The sequence below is a fragment of the Scyliorhinus canicula genome, chromosome 7, assembly GCF_902713615.1.
Source record: "Scyliorhinus canicula chromosome 7, sScyCan1.1, whole genome shotgun sequence".
NCBI lineage: Eukaryota > Metazoa > Chordata > Chondrichthyes > Carcharhiniformes > Scyliorhinidae > Scyliorhinus > Scyliorhinus canicula.
Window position 1 is genome coordinate 22,713,999 of NC_052152.1, and position 17,279 is coordinate 22,731,277.

General features: G+C 40.9%; 1 protein-coding gene across 3 annotated transcripts in view; it reads right to left on the reverse strand.

The window, feature by feature from the left end:
• The window catches only part of LOC119968780 (bromodomain and WD repeat-containing protein 1-like), a 232,603-nt gene that overhangs the window by 72,571 nt on the left and 142,753 nt on the right, over positions 1–17,279 (reverse strand). For all 3 annotated transcript variants that reach the window (XM_038801511.1, XM_038801510.1, XM_038801509.1), the window contains exon 29: positions 1,924–1,985. In XM_038801511.1, coding sequence (XP_038657439.1) covers positions 1,924–1,985 — 62 coding nt within the window. The remainder of the gene's footprint in view (positions 1–1,923; positions 1,986–17,279) is intronic.

Sequence of the window (17,279 nt, forward strand, 5' to 3'; positions counted from 1 at the left end):
TCAAAGGAATTTTGGAAAACCACACAGGCAATTTTCCAGCCCCGTTATGCCCTGGCACAAATCCTGTTCTGACCAGAAAGTCTTATGAGCGCATCATAGCAGGATTTGTGACTGCTGATATAATCAGGACCAGCAAGGGCGGTAAATCCATTACAAAACATTCAAAATTGGCTGAACGGCAAATCTTGCAGGAATGTTAGGTGCTCCCACCCGCCGGCATGACTCATGACTGGTCTCCAAAACCAGAGACCAGATGCGATGACCGATGGTCAGGGACATGACAGAGCAGTATACCCTGGCTGTGCAAACCTGATAAGTGCCACGTATTAGTTTTCAGTGAGAACTGTATCTATTTCTGAACTCTAATCTAAACTGGTCAAGCAATGCCTTGAATGTAAAATTCTGATTGATGTTTTGAAATCCTTCCATCGTCGTACCCTACCATATCTCTGTAATGTTCCCCAGATCTACACTCCTCTTATATATCGGTGCTCCCCCAATTCTGCTTGCATAAACATGCAATTTTAATCATTCAACGATTGGTAGCCGTGTCTTTAGCTGTCAAGATCAAAAGCTCAAATTCCCTTCCTAAAGAATCCCAACGTTTTTTCCTCCTTTGAGACACTCCTTATAACTTACCTCGTTGATTTAGCTTTTGGACATCTTCCCTAACAGTTCTTTATGTTGGTTCAGCATTAAATTCTGTTTGATCACTCTGGTAAAGTACCCTGGGATGTTTCATAACTTTAAAAGTGCTATATAAATACAAGTTATTGTTTGTTCTCTTTCCCCTGTTTGCATGCTGGCTATCACTATATATTAACTCACACATAAAACATTAGTCTACCGAAACATGTAACACTAGTCAGGGAGTGCCTTACTGCTGGATGAGAATGTTAAATGGAGGGAGGTCCAGCCTTCCCTCATGGATGACTGCAAAATATGCCATGACAAACAAGAGCAGAGTTCTTTTGGTGTCTCAGACAACATTTATTCTTCAATCAACACCACTAAAACAGATTATAGTAATTGATCTTATTGCTATTTGCTAGATCATGCTATTGTCATGTGAGAGTACCTTTGAGAAATGTGTGTTTAAGAAATGTACCTTTAAGAAATGTGTGTTTATCAGTGATGTCAGAGTGTGGGTGGAGCTGGGCTGCCTGTCAGCTTTTTACTTTTGTTTTAGGCTGTTTGCTGCATGGTGCGTTCTAGTTTCATTTTCAGAGCTGGATAGCTGCAGTCACAGCCAGAAGGTGTTTTAGTCTCTCTCTCTCTGTAATCTAAAGACTGTAAATCAATCCTTTGGTGATTTAAAACTAATAACTGTTCTCAGTAGTGAATTTAAGCCTGATGTCTTTTTGTTTTAAAGGTTTTTTAAGTCTTATGGATGTTAAAAGGACAGCTTAAGCTGTATTCTTTGGGGGTTGTATTTGAATTGATGGTTGCTAAAATGTTCACTATGTTTTAAAAAGGTTAACTTGAGTTCATAGAATAAACATTGTTTTGCTTTAAAAAATACTTTTCCATTTCTGCTATACCACACCTGTAGAGTGGGCCGTGTGCTCCCCATACCACAATCTATTACAAATTGTGGGACAGGTGAACTCCATGATACACTTTGGGGTTCTCTAAACTCTGGCCCATAACACTATGTGGAAACTGGGTGCCAAGTTTCTCTACATAACCATTGCATGCGTTAAATGCATTTTATTGGCTGCAAAGAACTCAGATTGTAAATGCAACAATGAATATCATCTCTGTGTTGCACATATTGATTGAAAATTAAATTTGAGACATTGCATGAAGAGTGCACCTATTAAAATAACACCACGCAACAATTAATTGATGTTTGGACTGATGCAATGGTTTCTCATTGGTAATTTTCTGAAGCATTTGTAACAAAAAATTTCAGTTTCTTACCATTTTCAGAAATAGGTTCCATATCCCAAGGACTCAGCCTTTCAATTTCATTATTCTCCCAGCTGTGGAGACAAAATAAAAGAGATACACTAAAGTTATGATGATTCTGGTAAATTCTAATGACAGATTAGTTCACTTCCATTAAAGGTAGTAAGGTTGCATGTTCAAGACTTGACTCCAAGACTTGAATGCATATATCTTTGTTTTTCAGTGTGATACTAGGGAAGTGCTACATTGTTTCATCCAAAAGATGGCAATTTCAGGCATTTAAACTAAGGTTTTTCAAATTGCAGGCAGATCTCCTAATATCCTGGTCAACATTCATCCATCAACCAAAATGAACAAAACAAATTAACTGGTTAATTATCTCAAAGTGTCTTTGAGTCCTCGCTCTGTAGAAATTGGCTACTCTGTTGCCTATGAGTGACTGCACTAAAAGTAATGCATTTGCTGTGAAGTGCTCTGTAGTTGGTCCAAAGTATTGGCACCATATAAAGTATTTCTTCCATAATATTATTACAGTAAGAGTTCAAATGCACTATGTCAGAGTAACAGTACTATACCTATAACTCAAAGATAAATTATTGATCTCGACCTGCTCCACAGGAAGCAAAAAGGCAAAGGGACTTACACAGCATCAGCTCATGCTCCTCTTTGTAGATTGTTGGAGAATGGCTAAAGCCTGAATGTAGGCAGTCTGCACTCATATCGGGGGAATTATTTGGCCTGGCAGGCCCAGAGAAAGAAAGGAAAATAGGGGAAAAAAGATATTAAAAAAAAGTGTGACGGTCAGGTTACAACTCAAAAAGCTAAACCAGAATAAAAATGTTGGTTCAATGGAATACCAAATATTCCTGTTTGCATGCAACTTATGACTAATCCATAACAGGTTTGAGGGGGGTTCTTCCAAGCCCAGAAATACTCATCACACAAATGCAATGAGCGTGTCAAGTTCTTACAAAAGTGGCAAAAGGAGCAAGGTAACTGTTTGGTTCCAGGAGTTGAATCTAATTCAATTAAGATAGCATAATGTCCTATGCTACAGGCTGGTTTAGCACACTGGGCAAAATCACTGGCTTTTAAAGCAGACCAAGGCAGGTCAGCAGCACGGTTCAATTCCCGTACCAGCCTCCCCGAACAGGCGCCAGAATGTGGCTACTAGGGGCTTGTCACAGTAATTTCATTGAAGCCTACTCGTGACAATAAGCAATTTTCATTGCATTATGGCACTTTATCCATGTCAAAATGATAGATTGAGACAGTTATTCCTCTGCTAGCTTACAAATTACATGTTCAGGCAACCTCAACCCTGTTTTGTACAGGTCACATCAACCTTCTACAAATCATAACTGGTCACTATTAATATGAATCTTGGAGAGCCAATAAAAATGCACCCTGCAAGTTGGCAGTGTGTTTCCAAGGCTGAGCGGAAGAACATAATAATAATAATCTTTATTACTGGCACACAGGCTTACATAACACTGCAATGAAGTTAGTGTGAAAATCCCCTAGTCACTACACTCCGACAGCTGTACTGGTACATCGAGGGAGAATTCAGAATATCAAATTCGCATATCAAGCATGTCTTTCGCGACTTGAGAGAGGAAACTAGAGCACCCGGAAGAAACCCACGCACACACTGGAGCGCGTGCAGACTCTGCACTAACAGTGACTCAAGCCGGGGATCGAACCGGAGTCCCTGGTGCCATCTAATAAGGTCGTGACTGATCTTTTAGCCTCATCCCCATTTGAAAGAGTCCAATAATCCTTTGACAGCCTTGAACATACTCAATGACTGAACATATACAGCCCTCTTGGAGTAGAAAATCCAAAGATAAAGACAACCCTCAGTACAGAAATTTCTAATCTCAGTTCAAATTGGTCACCCCCTTATTGTGAGACTATAAATCCCAGTTCTAGACTTTCCAGCCAAGAGAAACAGCTCCTCAGTATCTACTCTGTCAAACCTTCTAAGAATGTTGTATGTTTCAATAAAATACCTCGCATTCTTCTGAACTTCAGAGCGCATTCTACACAAACTCTCTTCATAGAATAACCTCATCCCAGAAACCAATCTAGTAATGTTCATTCTATCCTTCCTTAAATATGAAGACCAACAATACACAATGCTCCAGAAATGGTCTCATCAAAGCCCTGTACAATTGCAATAAAACCTCCAAACTCTTATACTCCTGTTCCCTTGTAATGAAAGCCAACATACCCTGTGCCTTCATAACTGCTTGCTGAATCTGAATGTTTATTTCTCAGAGAAGAAAACCCAAATTCCATTTAACACCAAGCTTTAATAGCTTGCCATTATTTAAAAAATAATCTGCTTTTTTATTCTTCCTACCAAAGTGAATAAACCTCTCATTCCTGCATATTATACTTCACCTGCTATTTTCTTGCTCACTCACTTATATTCACTGATACCATCTCCATCTCCTTGCAGTCTATATGTCCTCTGTACAGATTACTTTTCCACTTAAATTTATATCGTCAGCAAACTTTAATTCATTGCAGTTGGTCCCTTCATTAACAATGATTATAAATAGTTGAGGTATTGAGGTACCAGCAAAAATCCTTCTTGCACCACACTTGTTATCGTCCATCAAACAGAAATGGCCCACTGATTCTGACTCACCATTTTCGGTTCTTTAAACAATTCTCTATCCATCCTAATCGATAACGGCCAATCCCATCAGCCCATATCTTGTACAGCAACCTCACGGTACCTTATCAAATGCCTTTAAAAAATCTAAATCTATGACATTCATTGGTTCCCCATCATCTGCGTTGCTAACTACATCCTCAAAATGTTTTTAATAGATTTGTCAAACATGATTTTCACGAAATCATGTCAACACTGCCTCACCATCAACTTATCAAGGGCAATTAAGGATAGGCAATGAAGGATTTTCCAGTGATGCTCAGTTCAAGAAATTATTTTCGAAACGCTCTGTTTAATAATGCCACTTGTTTGATAATGAATGCCAACATTTTCCCAGCAACTGAAGTCAAGTTAAGTGGCCTGTTGTTCGTTATTTCATCTCTCCCATCTTTCTTGAATAGCTGGGTTATATTAGCTTCCTTCCAATGCCATTTGGCCACCTCAGAATCTAGTGCCTAAATTTTCACGATGGTGACTCTTACAACCCCGTTGCAATCTTGCACAGTAATGAGCACTGATTGGCATAAGGCCCTCGCTCTGACGTCCCACCTTTAAGAGTCCATCCAGGAACAGCACTTCAGATGTCGAGGCACTGCACAAAGCTTCCTAAACCTAAGTCCCAGAATACAGGAAATGGTGAATCTCAGGAATCCGGGGAGGGAAGGCTGGTTGGGGTGGGCCTAAGTGGCCACTTAAGGGTCTTAATTGATGGGCTTCCCACCCGAGGCCCTGACCGCCCCAGTATAAAATCACTGCTCGGTCAGGGCAGGCAGGAAACCGGAGGTAATCCAATCCATGCAACTCCTGCCCCCCCCACCACACCAATCACCTCAGAACCTGCCAGGGATGGCCTGACCCAAGCAATTATTCAAGATCATGGCCTGTGTCCCCACCATCTCCAGTTAGCTCTTTAAAAACTCTAGGTGTAGACAATCAGAACCAAGGGATTTGTTGGCTTTCAGTCCATTAATTTTCACAGTAGCTTTTCGTTCCCAGCATGAATTACTCGAGTTCCCTCGTATTTCTGGTACATTGTTGTGCCGTAGAGTCATGCAGTACGAAGAGGCCCTTCAGCTCATCAAGACTGCACTGAAAAATCCACACTAAATCTATTGTTATGGGCCAGGGTTTAGAAAACTTCAAAGTATATCATGGAGTTCACCTGACCTACAACTCTTTATCAAATTTGGCTAGGCTGAGCACAAGAGCTTGCCTTTCAGGTGTTATTCAACAGAGGTCTTAGGTGCTTTTAATCAAAAAACAAGCTTTATTCTATGAATTTAGTTAATATTTTTATAAATTCACACAGTAAGCATTTTTATCAACTACAAACATAAATACCCCACACAGCTACAGTAAATTATGTATAACCCTTAATAAATTCCCCCTTTAACTGTTCCAATTTAAAAACAGGATCCCATAAACCAAAAACTGAAGGTAACTATAATCATTGGGTTTCTTCCTTGGAATAACTCTTTAAAATTGAAAATAGCGAGACAGGCCAAGATACTTCTCTGTCTGAGTACAGCAGCCAAATGTGAAAACAAAAGTAAAACTCAGAGCCACAAACCAGCTCCAAACCAAAGTGCAAGTCAAACCCAGAGCAACACACCAGCTCCACCAACACAATGACATCACTGAAGCGATGTGATAAGACAAAAACATTTCTTAAAGGGACACGCCCACGACACTGTACATGCCACTTTCCAACACTTAGCTCATAACGTTGGATGTCATGACATTTCAAGTGCTAATTCACGTGCTTTTCAAACGTTCTGAGGTTTCCCACTTCTACTACCCTCCCAGGCAGTACATTCCAGACTCCCACCATCCTCTGGGTGAAGATTTTTCCTCAAATACCCTCTGAACCTCCTGCTCCTCACCTTAAAATTATGTCCCTTGTTATTGATCCTTCAACAAAGGGGAACAGTTGCTTCCTATCCATACCCCTCGTAAGGCTATACACCTCGATTTTCCAATTAAGGGGCAATTTAGCATGGCCAATCCACCTTCCCTGGAGATCTTTGGGTCCTCTGCATACATCACTTCCCTGGCTTGACCAAGTTTTGTACCGCTCCAACATAACCTCCCTACTTATTATCTATGCCACAACTGATAATGGCAACTGTCAAGTATGCCGTAACTACCCCATTTACCTGTCCTGCAGCCTTCAGGGATCTGTGGGCAAGCAACCAATGATCTGTTATTCTGAGCTTCTTTGCGTCCCGCCATTCATTGAGTACTCCCTTGTCTTGTTACTTCTTCCAAAGTGCATCACCTCACATTTTTCAGGGTTAAATTCCATCTGCCATTGATCTGCCTCTGACAAACCCTTCTGTATTTTCCTGTAACATAACACCTTCTTCCTCACTATTAATCAGCCTGCTCAAGTGTCATCCACAAAATGACCCTCCCCACATTTTCATCTATACCATTTATATACATCACTAATAATGAAGGGACCTGGCACTGGTCAGTGGTATGCTACTGGACACCAGCCTCCAGTCGCAGAAACTACCACCACCCTCTGTCTCCTACCACTCAGCCATCTTTGGATCCAACTTACTAAGCTCCCCTGGATCCCATGTGCTTTTACCTCCTTTATTAGTCTCCCATGAGGGACCTTGTCAAAGGCTTTGCTGAAATCCATATAAACTACATTAACTACATTACCCTCATTTCCAGAGCCGATCACCTCCTCTAAAAAGTCAATCAAATTTGTTAGGTATGATCTCCTTTTGACAAAACTATGCTGGCTATTCCTGATCGAATCTTGCATCTCCAAGTGGAGATTAATTTTCTCCTTCAGAATTTTCTCCAATAGATTCCCTACCACTGCTGTGTGACTCACTGGTCTGTAATTCCATAGTTTATCTCTACCACCCTTCTTGAAAAGGTGGAACCACATTAGCTGTCGTCCAATCCTCGGACACCTCCGCTGTAGCAAGAGAAAAATTAATAATTTGGGTCAGAGCCCTGTAAATTTCCTCCCTCGCCTCCCTAACAGCCTGGGATACAATTCATCCGGACTTGGGTATTGTCCACTTTCAAGTTCTTCAAAGCCTCCAATACTTCCTAACTCTCTATGTTAACTGTTCAAGAGCCTTACACAGTCCTTTCTCTCCGAGTTCTGCCAGCCTCCTTCCCCGAGTGAAGACAGATGTTAAGTACTCGTTTAACACCCGACCAATGTCCTCTGGCTCCAAGCATAGATTGTCCCCATGGTCTCTCATAAGTCCCACTCTTTCCCTGGTAATCCCCTTCCCCTTAATGTACTTATAGAATATCTTGAGATTCTCCTTCATCCTACCTGCCAATGCCTTTGCATGCCCCCTCTTTGCTCTAATTGCTTTCTTAAATCCCCCCACTACACTTTCTATACTCCATTAAGGCCTCCGCTGATTTTCTTCCTTTGTACCAACTAAAAGCCTTTTTTCTTTCTTATCCAGTCCTGAATATTCCGAGACATCCAGTGTTTTCTGCTACACGTCATCCTAAACAGAACATTGAGGCCCCCCACCCCCCGCAAACTGTTGTAGATTTCCGACAAGAAGCTGTTCCCAGTCTATTTTGGCCAGATCCTGTCTTAGACTAATAAAATTGACCTTTGCCCGATCCAAACCGTTGTTTTGCAGACCATCTTTTTCCTTTTCCATAGCAAATTTAAATTGTACAGCGTGTGGTCTCTATCACTAAAATGCTCCCCCGCTGCCACCTCGAACACCTGTCCGACTTTGTTCCCCATAATTAGATCCATCATTGCATTGTCCCCTGTTGGACCTTCTACATATTGACATAAAAAGCTCTCCTGAATACATTTCAAGAAATCCGCACCCTCTAAACCTGTTACACTATAACTACACTATAAATATGCCAATTAATGTTGGGGGAAGTTGAAATCCCCTAATATAATTACCATATTATTATTTTTACACATCTCAGTGAATTACACACATATCTGCTCCTCTATTGTCCACTGCTAGGGGGCCTATAATACCCTTCCAAGAGTGACTGCCACCCTTTTTATTCCCCAAGCTCTATGCACAAAGTCCGTTTCAAGATATCGTCCCTCCTTACTACAGTAACTCACTCATTTTTCAAAAATACATTTAGTGTACCCAATTCATTTTTTCCAATTGAGGGGCAATTTAATGTGGCCAATTCACCTATCCTATACATATTTGGGCTGTAGGGGTTAAACCCAAGCAGGGGAGAATGTGCAAACTCCACACGTACAGTGACACAGGGCTGGGATTCGAACCAAGGCCCTCAGTGCTTTAGTCCCAGTGCTAACCACTGCGCCCCACTGCGCCATGTGCCACCCTGTAACTCACTCCTTAATTAATAATGCAACACAACCTCCTCTTTTACAACCTCCCCCACCCCGGCTGAAGATCCTATATCCCGGAATGTTGAGTTGCCAGTCCTGTCCCTCCGTCAACCATGTCTCTGATGGTAATAATATCACAATTCCACATGTCAATTCATGTTCTTTCATCAGTCTTGCCAATAATGCTCCTTGCATTAAAGTAGAGGTCATCCAGCCATGCCTTACTCCCTTGGATCTCAACACAGGCTGAACTCTCTCACTTTAGTATGCTGTGTCCCCATTGAACTAATACTCTGTGTCCCCTCCCCATGCCGAACTAGTTTAAACTCCACGGTCCCAATGATCCAGGAATCTAAAATCCTCTCTCGTACACCAGCTCTTGTGCCACACATTAATCTGCCCTATTCTCCTATTTCTGTACTTGCTTGCATGTGGCACTGGGAGTAATCCGGAGAGTACAACCTTTAGTGGTCCTGCTTTTTAATCTGCTGCCCAGCTCCTTGAATTCTTGATGCAGGATCTCGTCCCTCTTTCCACCGGTGTCGTTGGTACCAACGTGAACGACGACCTCTGATTTATAATCCGCCCCCTCTAGGATGTTTTGCATCCGTTCAGTGATATCCCTGATTATGGCTCTAAGGAGGCAAAACACCATCCTGGAATTACGTCTGGGACGGCTACCTGCCTATTTCACTTGGACTGCCTGGTGGTCACCCTTCTTTACCCCACTCTCTTGAGCTGCGGTGTGGCCACCTCTCTAAATGTGCTATCCACATGAATTTTAGCCTCGGTCCCCAACCACCCAAAACCTGGAGTTCATGTTTCTGCAGTTGGGAGCACTTCCTGCACACGTGGTCATCGGGGATACTGGTATGGTCCGTGACTTCGTACATGACAGGTTACACATTCCACTCAACTGACCTCACCTGCATGTCTTAAACCTAAACGTACTTGCTAACTTTTAAAATTACTTAGTCTCAAAAGATACTCCTCTTACCTTAACTTTGTCTCCTTGTGTAATCCTACTCCGGCCTACATATGTTATGGGCCAGTGTTTAGAGAACACCAAAATATATCATGGAGTTCACCTGACCTACAACTTTTAATAGATTTTGGTTATGAGGAGCACAAGGGCCCACTTTCCAGGTGTTATGCAACACAGACCTTAAGTATTTTTAAACAAAACTATGTTTATTCAAGGAATTCAGTTAACATTTTATAAACACACAATAAAACAGTTTATCGACTACCAACACAGATACAATACTCGATAGGTAACCCTTAATAGCTTTCCTAACAACATCCATAAGCCAACAAAGACAGTAGGTTTGAATTCTCTCCAAAGAAGTTATCACTTTTAAATGATCAAGTGATCTGAACACCTTTTTAACAGAGATGAAAAATACACCTACTTTGTCTGAGTGCGACTCCCAACTACCTAAAACGAAAGTAAAACACGCCACAAAACAGCTTCCAGCTCAAAAGGAAAGTAAAAGCCAGACACCCCAGCTCCACCCACACAATGACATCACTGAAGCTATTTTATTAACACCATTTCTTAAAGGTGCACTCACATGATACATCGCCCCACCCAACAAGAAAAACAATTAAACCATCAACTTCAAGGTGATTTCATTTTTCACCTTTTCGTTTACCTTTAAGAAATATTGACAGAAAATATACTTTTTTGTTTAACAAAACAAAACACGCAAACATTTATAATAACATAGTCCATTTTAGTTCTTCTTCCTCCACTGAACCTCCTCGTTATTACATTCGTGTCATAAAATGGTTATAACAATAAACTCCATCGAAACAGTCTGGCATTGTTATTCCAGAATCATTCCAAAAATGTCAATGGATTATAATCAGTATATATAATTGTGTCAGACGAATTACTGGTAATATAAATGTGAAAATGTTTCAAAGCCAATACCAAGCTCAAAGTCTCCTTCTCAGTCGTTGAATACTTCTTCTGGTGATTATTTAATTTCTTTGAAAAATAATTAATACGCCACTCTAGTCCTTAGTCGTTTTCTTGTAAGAGCACGGTATCTGCGCCCACATCATTCGCATCAACAGCCACTTTGTATGGTTTTGTGTAATTTGGGATGGCCAACACAGGAGCAGTGGTTAACACAGCCTTCAGGGCGTCAAATGCCTGTTGACACTCCGCTGTCCACTGAAATTTGCTACGCTTCTTTAGCAAGTCCGTCAGTGAAGCGACCACATTGCTAAAATTCGGTACAAATTTCCGGTAAATTCGCATTATTTCCCTTCGCATTGAAGGTATTGGAAACTCCCCAATAACTTTTGCTTTCACATCCCGTGGGATCATTCGACCCTGTCCAATTGTATGACCAAGGAAAGTGTCTTGGGCTTTTCCAAATTCACTTTTGGCTAGGTTTATCACCAAACCCGCCTCCTGAAGTCAATCAAATAATTCCATCAGATGCTTCAAATGTTCTTTCCATGTCTGACTAAAATGTCTGACAGATCGTCAATGTATACCGCACAATTGGGTAATCCTGAAACAACTTTGTTAGTTAACCGTTGAAATATGGCTGGGGCGTTTTTCATGCCAAATAGCATAACTTTGAATTGGTATATACCATCTGGGAGTCACAAAAGCTGAAATCTCCTTCGCCTTTTCGGATAAAGGTACCTGCCAGTAACCTTTATGTAAATCCAGTTTGAAAGTAAAAGCCGATTGTCCCACCTTCTCAACGCAATCCTCCAAGCATGGAATAGGATAAGAGTCCGTTCTTGAAACTGCATTAACCTTTCTATAGTCCACACACAATCATTGGGTACTGTCCGGTGGGTGAGCTCCATTGGTTGCAACCCGCTTCAATTATGCTATGTTTAAGCATACTTTCAATATCTTTGTTAAACTGTGCCAATTTTAAATGTCAAGTCTAAATGGATGTTGTTTAATTGGAACAGCATTTCCCATATCTACATCACGTATAGCCATTTTTGTACTTCCCAATTCAACAGACTTGCCCATGTGATATCAATAACTCTTTCAGGTCAGTTCGTTTTTCCTCTGGAAGGTTGCTCAACAATTTATCCCAATTTTTAAGAACATGCTCATTTTCCAATTTAATTTGAGGGATGTCAAATTCAAAGTCATCTGGATTCGGTTCTTCACTGAGTTAAAATCATGAAAACCTCCTCCTTTTGCTCTCCTTCCCTGTCAAAATACTTTTTAAGCATATTCACATGACACACTCGGTAACTTTCCTTCTATCTGGCGTTCTTACCACATAATTAACCTCACTTAATTTCCTTTCAATCTGGTAAGGTCCACAAAACCTTGCTTTTAAAGGTCACCTACCACTAGTAACAATACTAAATTTTATCTCCACTCACAAAACTACAACCTTTTGCTTTCTTGTCCGCTACCCGTTTCATCACATGTGCAACTTTTAAATGATGTCCAGCCAATTCCCCTGCTCTATTTAATCGTTCCCTAAAATGTGACACGTAATCCAATAATGTGACTGCTCACTCACCAATTTTTCCTTAATCAATTTAAGTGGTCCTCTTACCTCATGACCAAAAATTAGTTCAAAAGGACTGAATATGGTTAACTCATTAGGTGCATCCCTAATTGCAACAATACGAATGGAATTCCTTTATCCCAATCCTCTGGAAAACCTTGACAATAAGCCCTCAACGTTGTCTTTAATGTCTGATGCCACCTTTCTAACACGCTCCCTGCGATTCTGGCTGGTACGCAGTTGATTTAAATTGTATTATTCCTAAGTTATCCATAACTTCTTTGAATAACCTGGACGTAAAATTTGATCCGATTTGATTTCTGTGGGTAGTCCATATCGAGTACAGAATTTAAGTAACTCCTCCACAATCTTTATAGCTGTAATATTGCGTACTGGAATGGCCTCTGAAAACCTAGTAGTCACATCCATTATAGTCAAAGATATTGATCCCACTTTTCATTTTAGGAAGCAGTCCTACGCAATCAATTAAGACCCTTGTAAAAGGTTCCTTAAATGCTGGAATGAGTATTAAGGGCGCTGGTTTTATCACTGGTTGAGGTTTCCCTATCACTTGACGTGTGAAATGATCAACAAAATGTAAGTAATCCAGGCCAATAAAAAGGTTTTTGTATTTTAGCTCGAGTTTTCCTTACTCCCAAATGACCTCCCACTGGTACCTCATGTGCTACTCGCAACACCTCCTTTTTATACCCTACCAGCAATACCACTTGATGAACTTCTGCCCACTTTTCATCCGCCTGCATGTGTAAAGGTCTTCATTTCCTCATGAAGACATCACTTTTACGGTAATAACATTCTGGTATACACTTTTCCTCTTCTGTGTATGCTTTCTGATACATCTGTTTTAATTCTGTATCTTTCGGTTGTAACTCCGCCAATTTTCCTGAACTGAAAATATCCACCACATCCTCCACCTGTTCTTGTTCTTTTCCAACCATCTGATCAAAAATTGTTTCTGATAATTGCACTTCAACTTCATCTTCACTCTTTGATTTCTCCTCTTGTCTTAACCTGTGACTTTGCGATCGGGTTACTACACAATCCGGAAAAATCCCAGGATACTCATTCTTCAACACTTCAGTTGTCTAATTTTCCACTGGCTCATCAATCACAGTAGGCATCACTCCCACCTGCGATCCAGCTATATCATTACCCAAGATAAACTGTATTCCTGGACAAGATAGTTTCTCTATTACTCATACTACTACTTCACCACTCTTCACTGGACTTTCCAACCGTACCTTATATAATGGAACACTACTCTTCTCACCCTGAATTCCACATAATACCACCTTTTCTGGCAATATTCCTCCTAAACTACGTAACTCCTCATCTCTTGCCATCAAAGATTGACTAGCTCCCATATCTCTTAAAATTGTGACTTCTTTCCCTACTCCTGGTACACATGAGGAAACTTTACCAACCCAAGAAAATTCTTTAAAGAGATCTGGCACCTCCTTATCAATCACCTCTTGATCAGGTTGTACAATCTTTTGCACGTCCTTCTCTTCACTTGGGCTTTCCTTTACCAATTTAACAAATCCCACTGGTTTATCCTCTTTTACCATATCAGCCTTCGCAGTGTTTTTCTTCAACGACCAACACTGTGACTTTACATGGCCTAGTTTATTACAGTGAAGACATTTGAAACTTTTCATTTCACTTCCACCCTGCTGGATTTCTTTTTTAATCTGAGGTACACTCTACTTATTATCTCCCATCAGATCACCTTTGCGTCTACCACTTGAGTAGTTTTCATGTCCCCAGTTTCTATCCCTCACAGGCTGAAACTGATGTTGGGAACCAAACTTTGATTTATGAACTAATTCATAATCATTTGTCATTTTGGCTGCCAATCTCGCAGTTTTAACCCTCTGCTCTTCCATATGGGTTCTCGCCACATCAGGAATTGAATTTTTAAATTCCTCCAAAAGTATAATTTCTCTGAGAGCTTCATATGCTCGGTCTATGTTCAAAGACCTTATCCACCAACCAAAGATACTCTGTTTGATCCTTTCAAACTCCATCTATATTTGACCAGGTTCTTTACTTCAATTTCGAAACCTTTGTCTGTAGGCTACAGCCACTAGTTCATATACACGTAAAATTGATTTTTTCACCTCCGCGTGCGTCCCGGATACCTCCTCTGATCGTGATGCAAACACTTCACAAGCTCAACCTACCAACATTGTTTGAATTAGCAATACCCACATGTCCTGTGGCCATTTCATTTGTTTTGTCACCTTCTCAAATAAAATGAAAAAGGCTTCTACCTCCTCATCAAACCGTGGACATATTTAAATAGACCCCCACCAAGCCTTTGACTATGTCACTCTTTCTCTTTATCCTCATCACTGGACTGGGCTGGTTTAGCTCACAAGGCTAAATCGCTGGCTTTTAAAGCAGACCAAACAGGCCAGCAGCACGGTTCGATTCCCGTACCCGCCTCCCCGGACAGGCGCCGGAATGTGGCGACTAGGGGCTTTTCACAGTAACTTCATTGAAGCCTACTCGTGACAATAAGCGATTTTCATTTTCATTTCATTTCATTCACTATCCTCAAACTGTACATTTCTCTTTACATCCGCCAATTGTAAATGACTGTCATGTTTCATGTCCATTTTCTGAACTTTCTCTCTCTTCTTTTTCCCTTTCTTGTTGTTATGCTGGGGCTATTCTTTCTTTTTTTCTTCCTTCTCTCTCATAAGAACCTAAGAAGGAGTCGGCCACCTGGCCCCTCGAGCCTGCTCTGCCATTCAATGAGATCATGACTGACCTTTTGTGGACTCAGCTCTACTTTCCAGCCCGAACACCACAACCCTTAATCCCTTTATTCTTCAAAAAACGATCTATCTTTATCTTAAAAACATTTAATGAAGGAGCCTCAACTGGTTCACTGGGCAAGGAATTCCATAGATTCACAACCCTTTGGGTGAAGAAGTTCCTCCTAAACTCAGTCCTAAATCTACTTCCCCTTATTTTGAGGCTATGTCCCCTAGTTCTGCTTTCACCCGCCAGTGGAAACAACCTGCCCGCATCTATCCTATTTGCTTCATAATTTTATGTTTCCATAAGATCCCCTCTCATCTTCCTAAATTCCAATGAGTAGTCCCAGTCTACTTAACCTCGCCTCGTAATCCAACCCCTTCAGCTCTGGGATTAACCTAGTGAATCTCCTCTGAACACCCTCCAGCGCCAGTACGTCCTTTCTCAGGTAAGGAGACCAAAACTGAACACAATACTCCAGGTGTGGCCTCACAAACATCTTATACAATTGCAGCATAAACTCCCTAGTCTTAAACTCAATCCCTCTAGCAATGAAGGACAAAATTCCATTTGCCTTCTTAATCACCTGTTGCACCTGTAAACCAACTTTTTGCAACTCATGCACTAGCACACCCAGGTCTCTCTGCACAGCAGCATGTTTTAATATTTTGCCATTTAAATAATAATCCCTTTTGCTGTTATTCCTACCAAAATAGATAATCTCACATTTGTCAACATTGTATTCCACCTGCCAGACCCTAGCCCATTCACTTAACCTATCCAAATCCTTCTGCAGACTTCCAGTATCCTCTGCACTTTTCGCTTTACCACTCATCTTAGTATCATCTGCAAACTTGGACACATTGCCCTTGGTCCCCAACTCCAAATCATCTATGTAAATTGTGAACAGTTGTGGGCCCAACACGGATCCCTGAGGGGCACCACTAGCTACTGATTGCCAACCAGAGAAACACCCATTAATCCCCACTCTTTGCTTTCTATTAATCAACCAATCCTCTATCCATGCTACTACTTTACCCTTAATGCCATGCATCTTTATCTTATGCAGCAACGTTTTCTGTCACCTTGTCAAAGGCTTTCTGGAAATCCAGATATACATCCATTGGCTCCCCGTTATCTACCACACTGGTAATGTCCTCAAAAATTCCACTAAATTAGTTAGGCACGACCTGCCATTTATGAACCCATGCTGCGTCTGCAATGGGACAATTTTCATCCAGATGCCTAGCTATTTCTTCCTTGATGATAGATTCCAGCATCTTCCCTACTACCGAAGTTAAGATAACTGGCCTATAATTACCCGCTTTCTGCCTACCTCCTTTTTTAAACAGTGGTGTTACATTTGCTAATTTCTAATCCGCCGGGACCACCCCAGAGTCTAGTGAATTTTGGTAAATTATCACTAGTGCATTTGCAATTTCCCTAGCCATCTCTTTTAGCACTCTGGGATGCATTTCATCAGGGCTAGGAGACTTGTTTACCTTTTGCCCCATTAGCTTGCCCATCACTACCTCCTTAGTGATAACAATCATCTCAAGGTCCTCACCTGTCATAGCTTCATTTCTATCAGTCACTGGCATGTTATTTGTGTCTTCCACTGTAAAGACGGACCCAAAAAACCTGCTCTGTTCCTCAGCCATTTCCTCATCTCCCATTATTAAAACTCCCTCCTCATCTTCTAACGGATCAATATTTACCTTAGCCAATCTTTTTTGTTTTATATATTTGTGGAAACTTTTACTATCTGTTTTTATATTCTGAACAAGTTTACTCTGATAATCTATCTTACTCTTCTTTATAGCTTTTTTAATAGCTTTCTGTAGCCCCCTAAAGATTTCCCAGTCCTCTAGTCTCCCACTAATCTTTGCCACTTTGTATGCTTTTTCCTTCAATTTGATACTCTCCCTTATTTCCTTAGATATCCACGGTCGATTTTCCCTTTCTACCGTCCTTCCTTTTTGTTGGTATAAAGCTTTGCTGAGCACTGTGAAAAATCACTTGGAAGGCTCTCCACTGTTCCTCAACTATTTCACCATAAAGT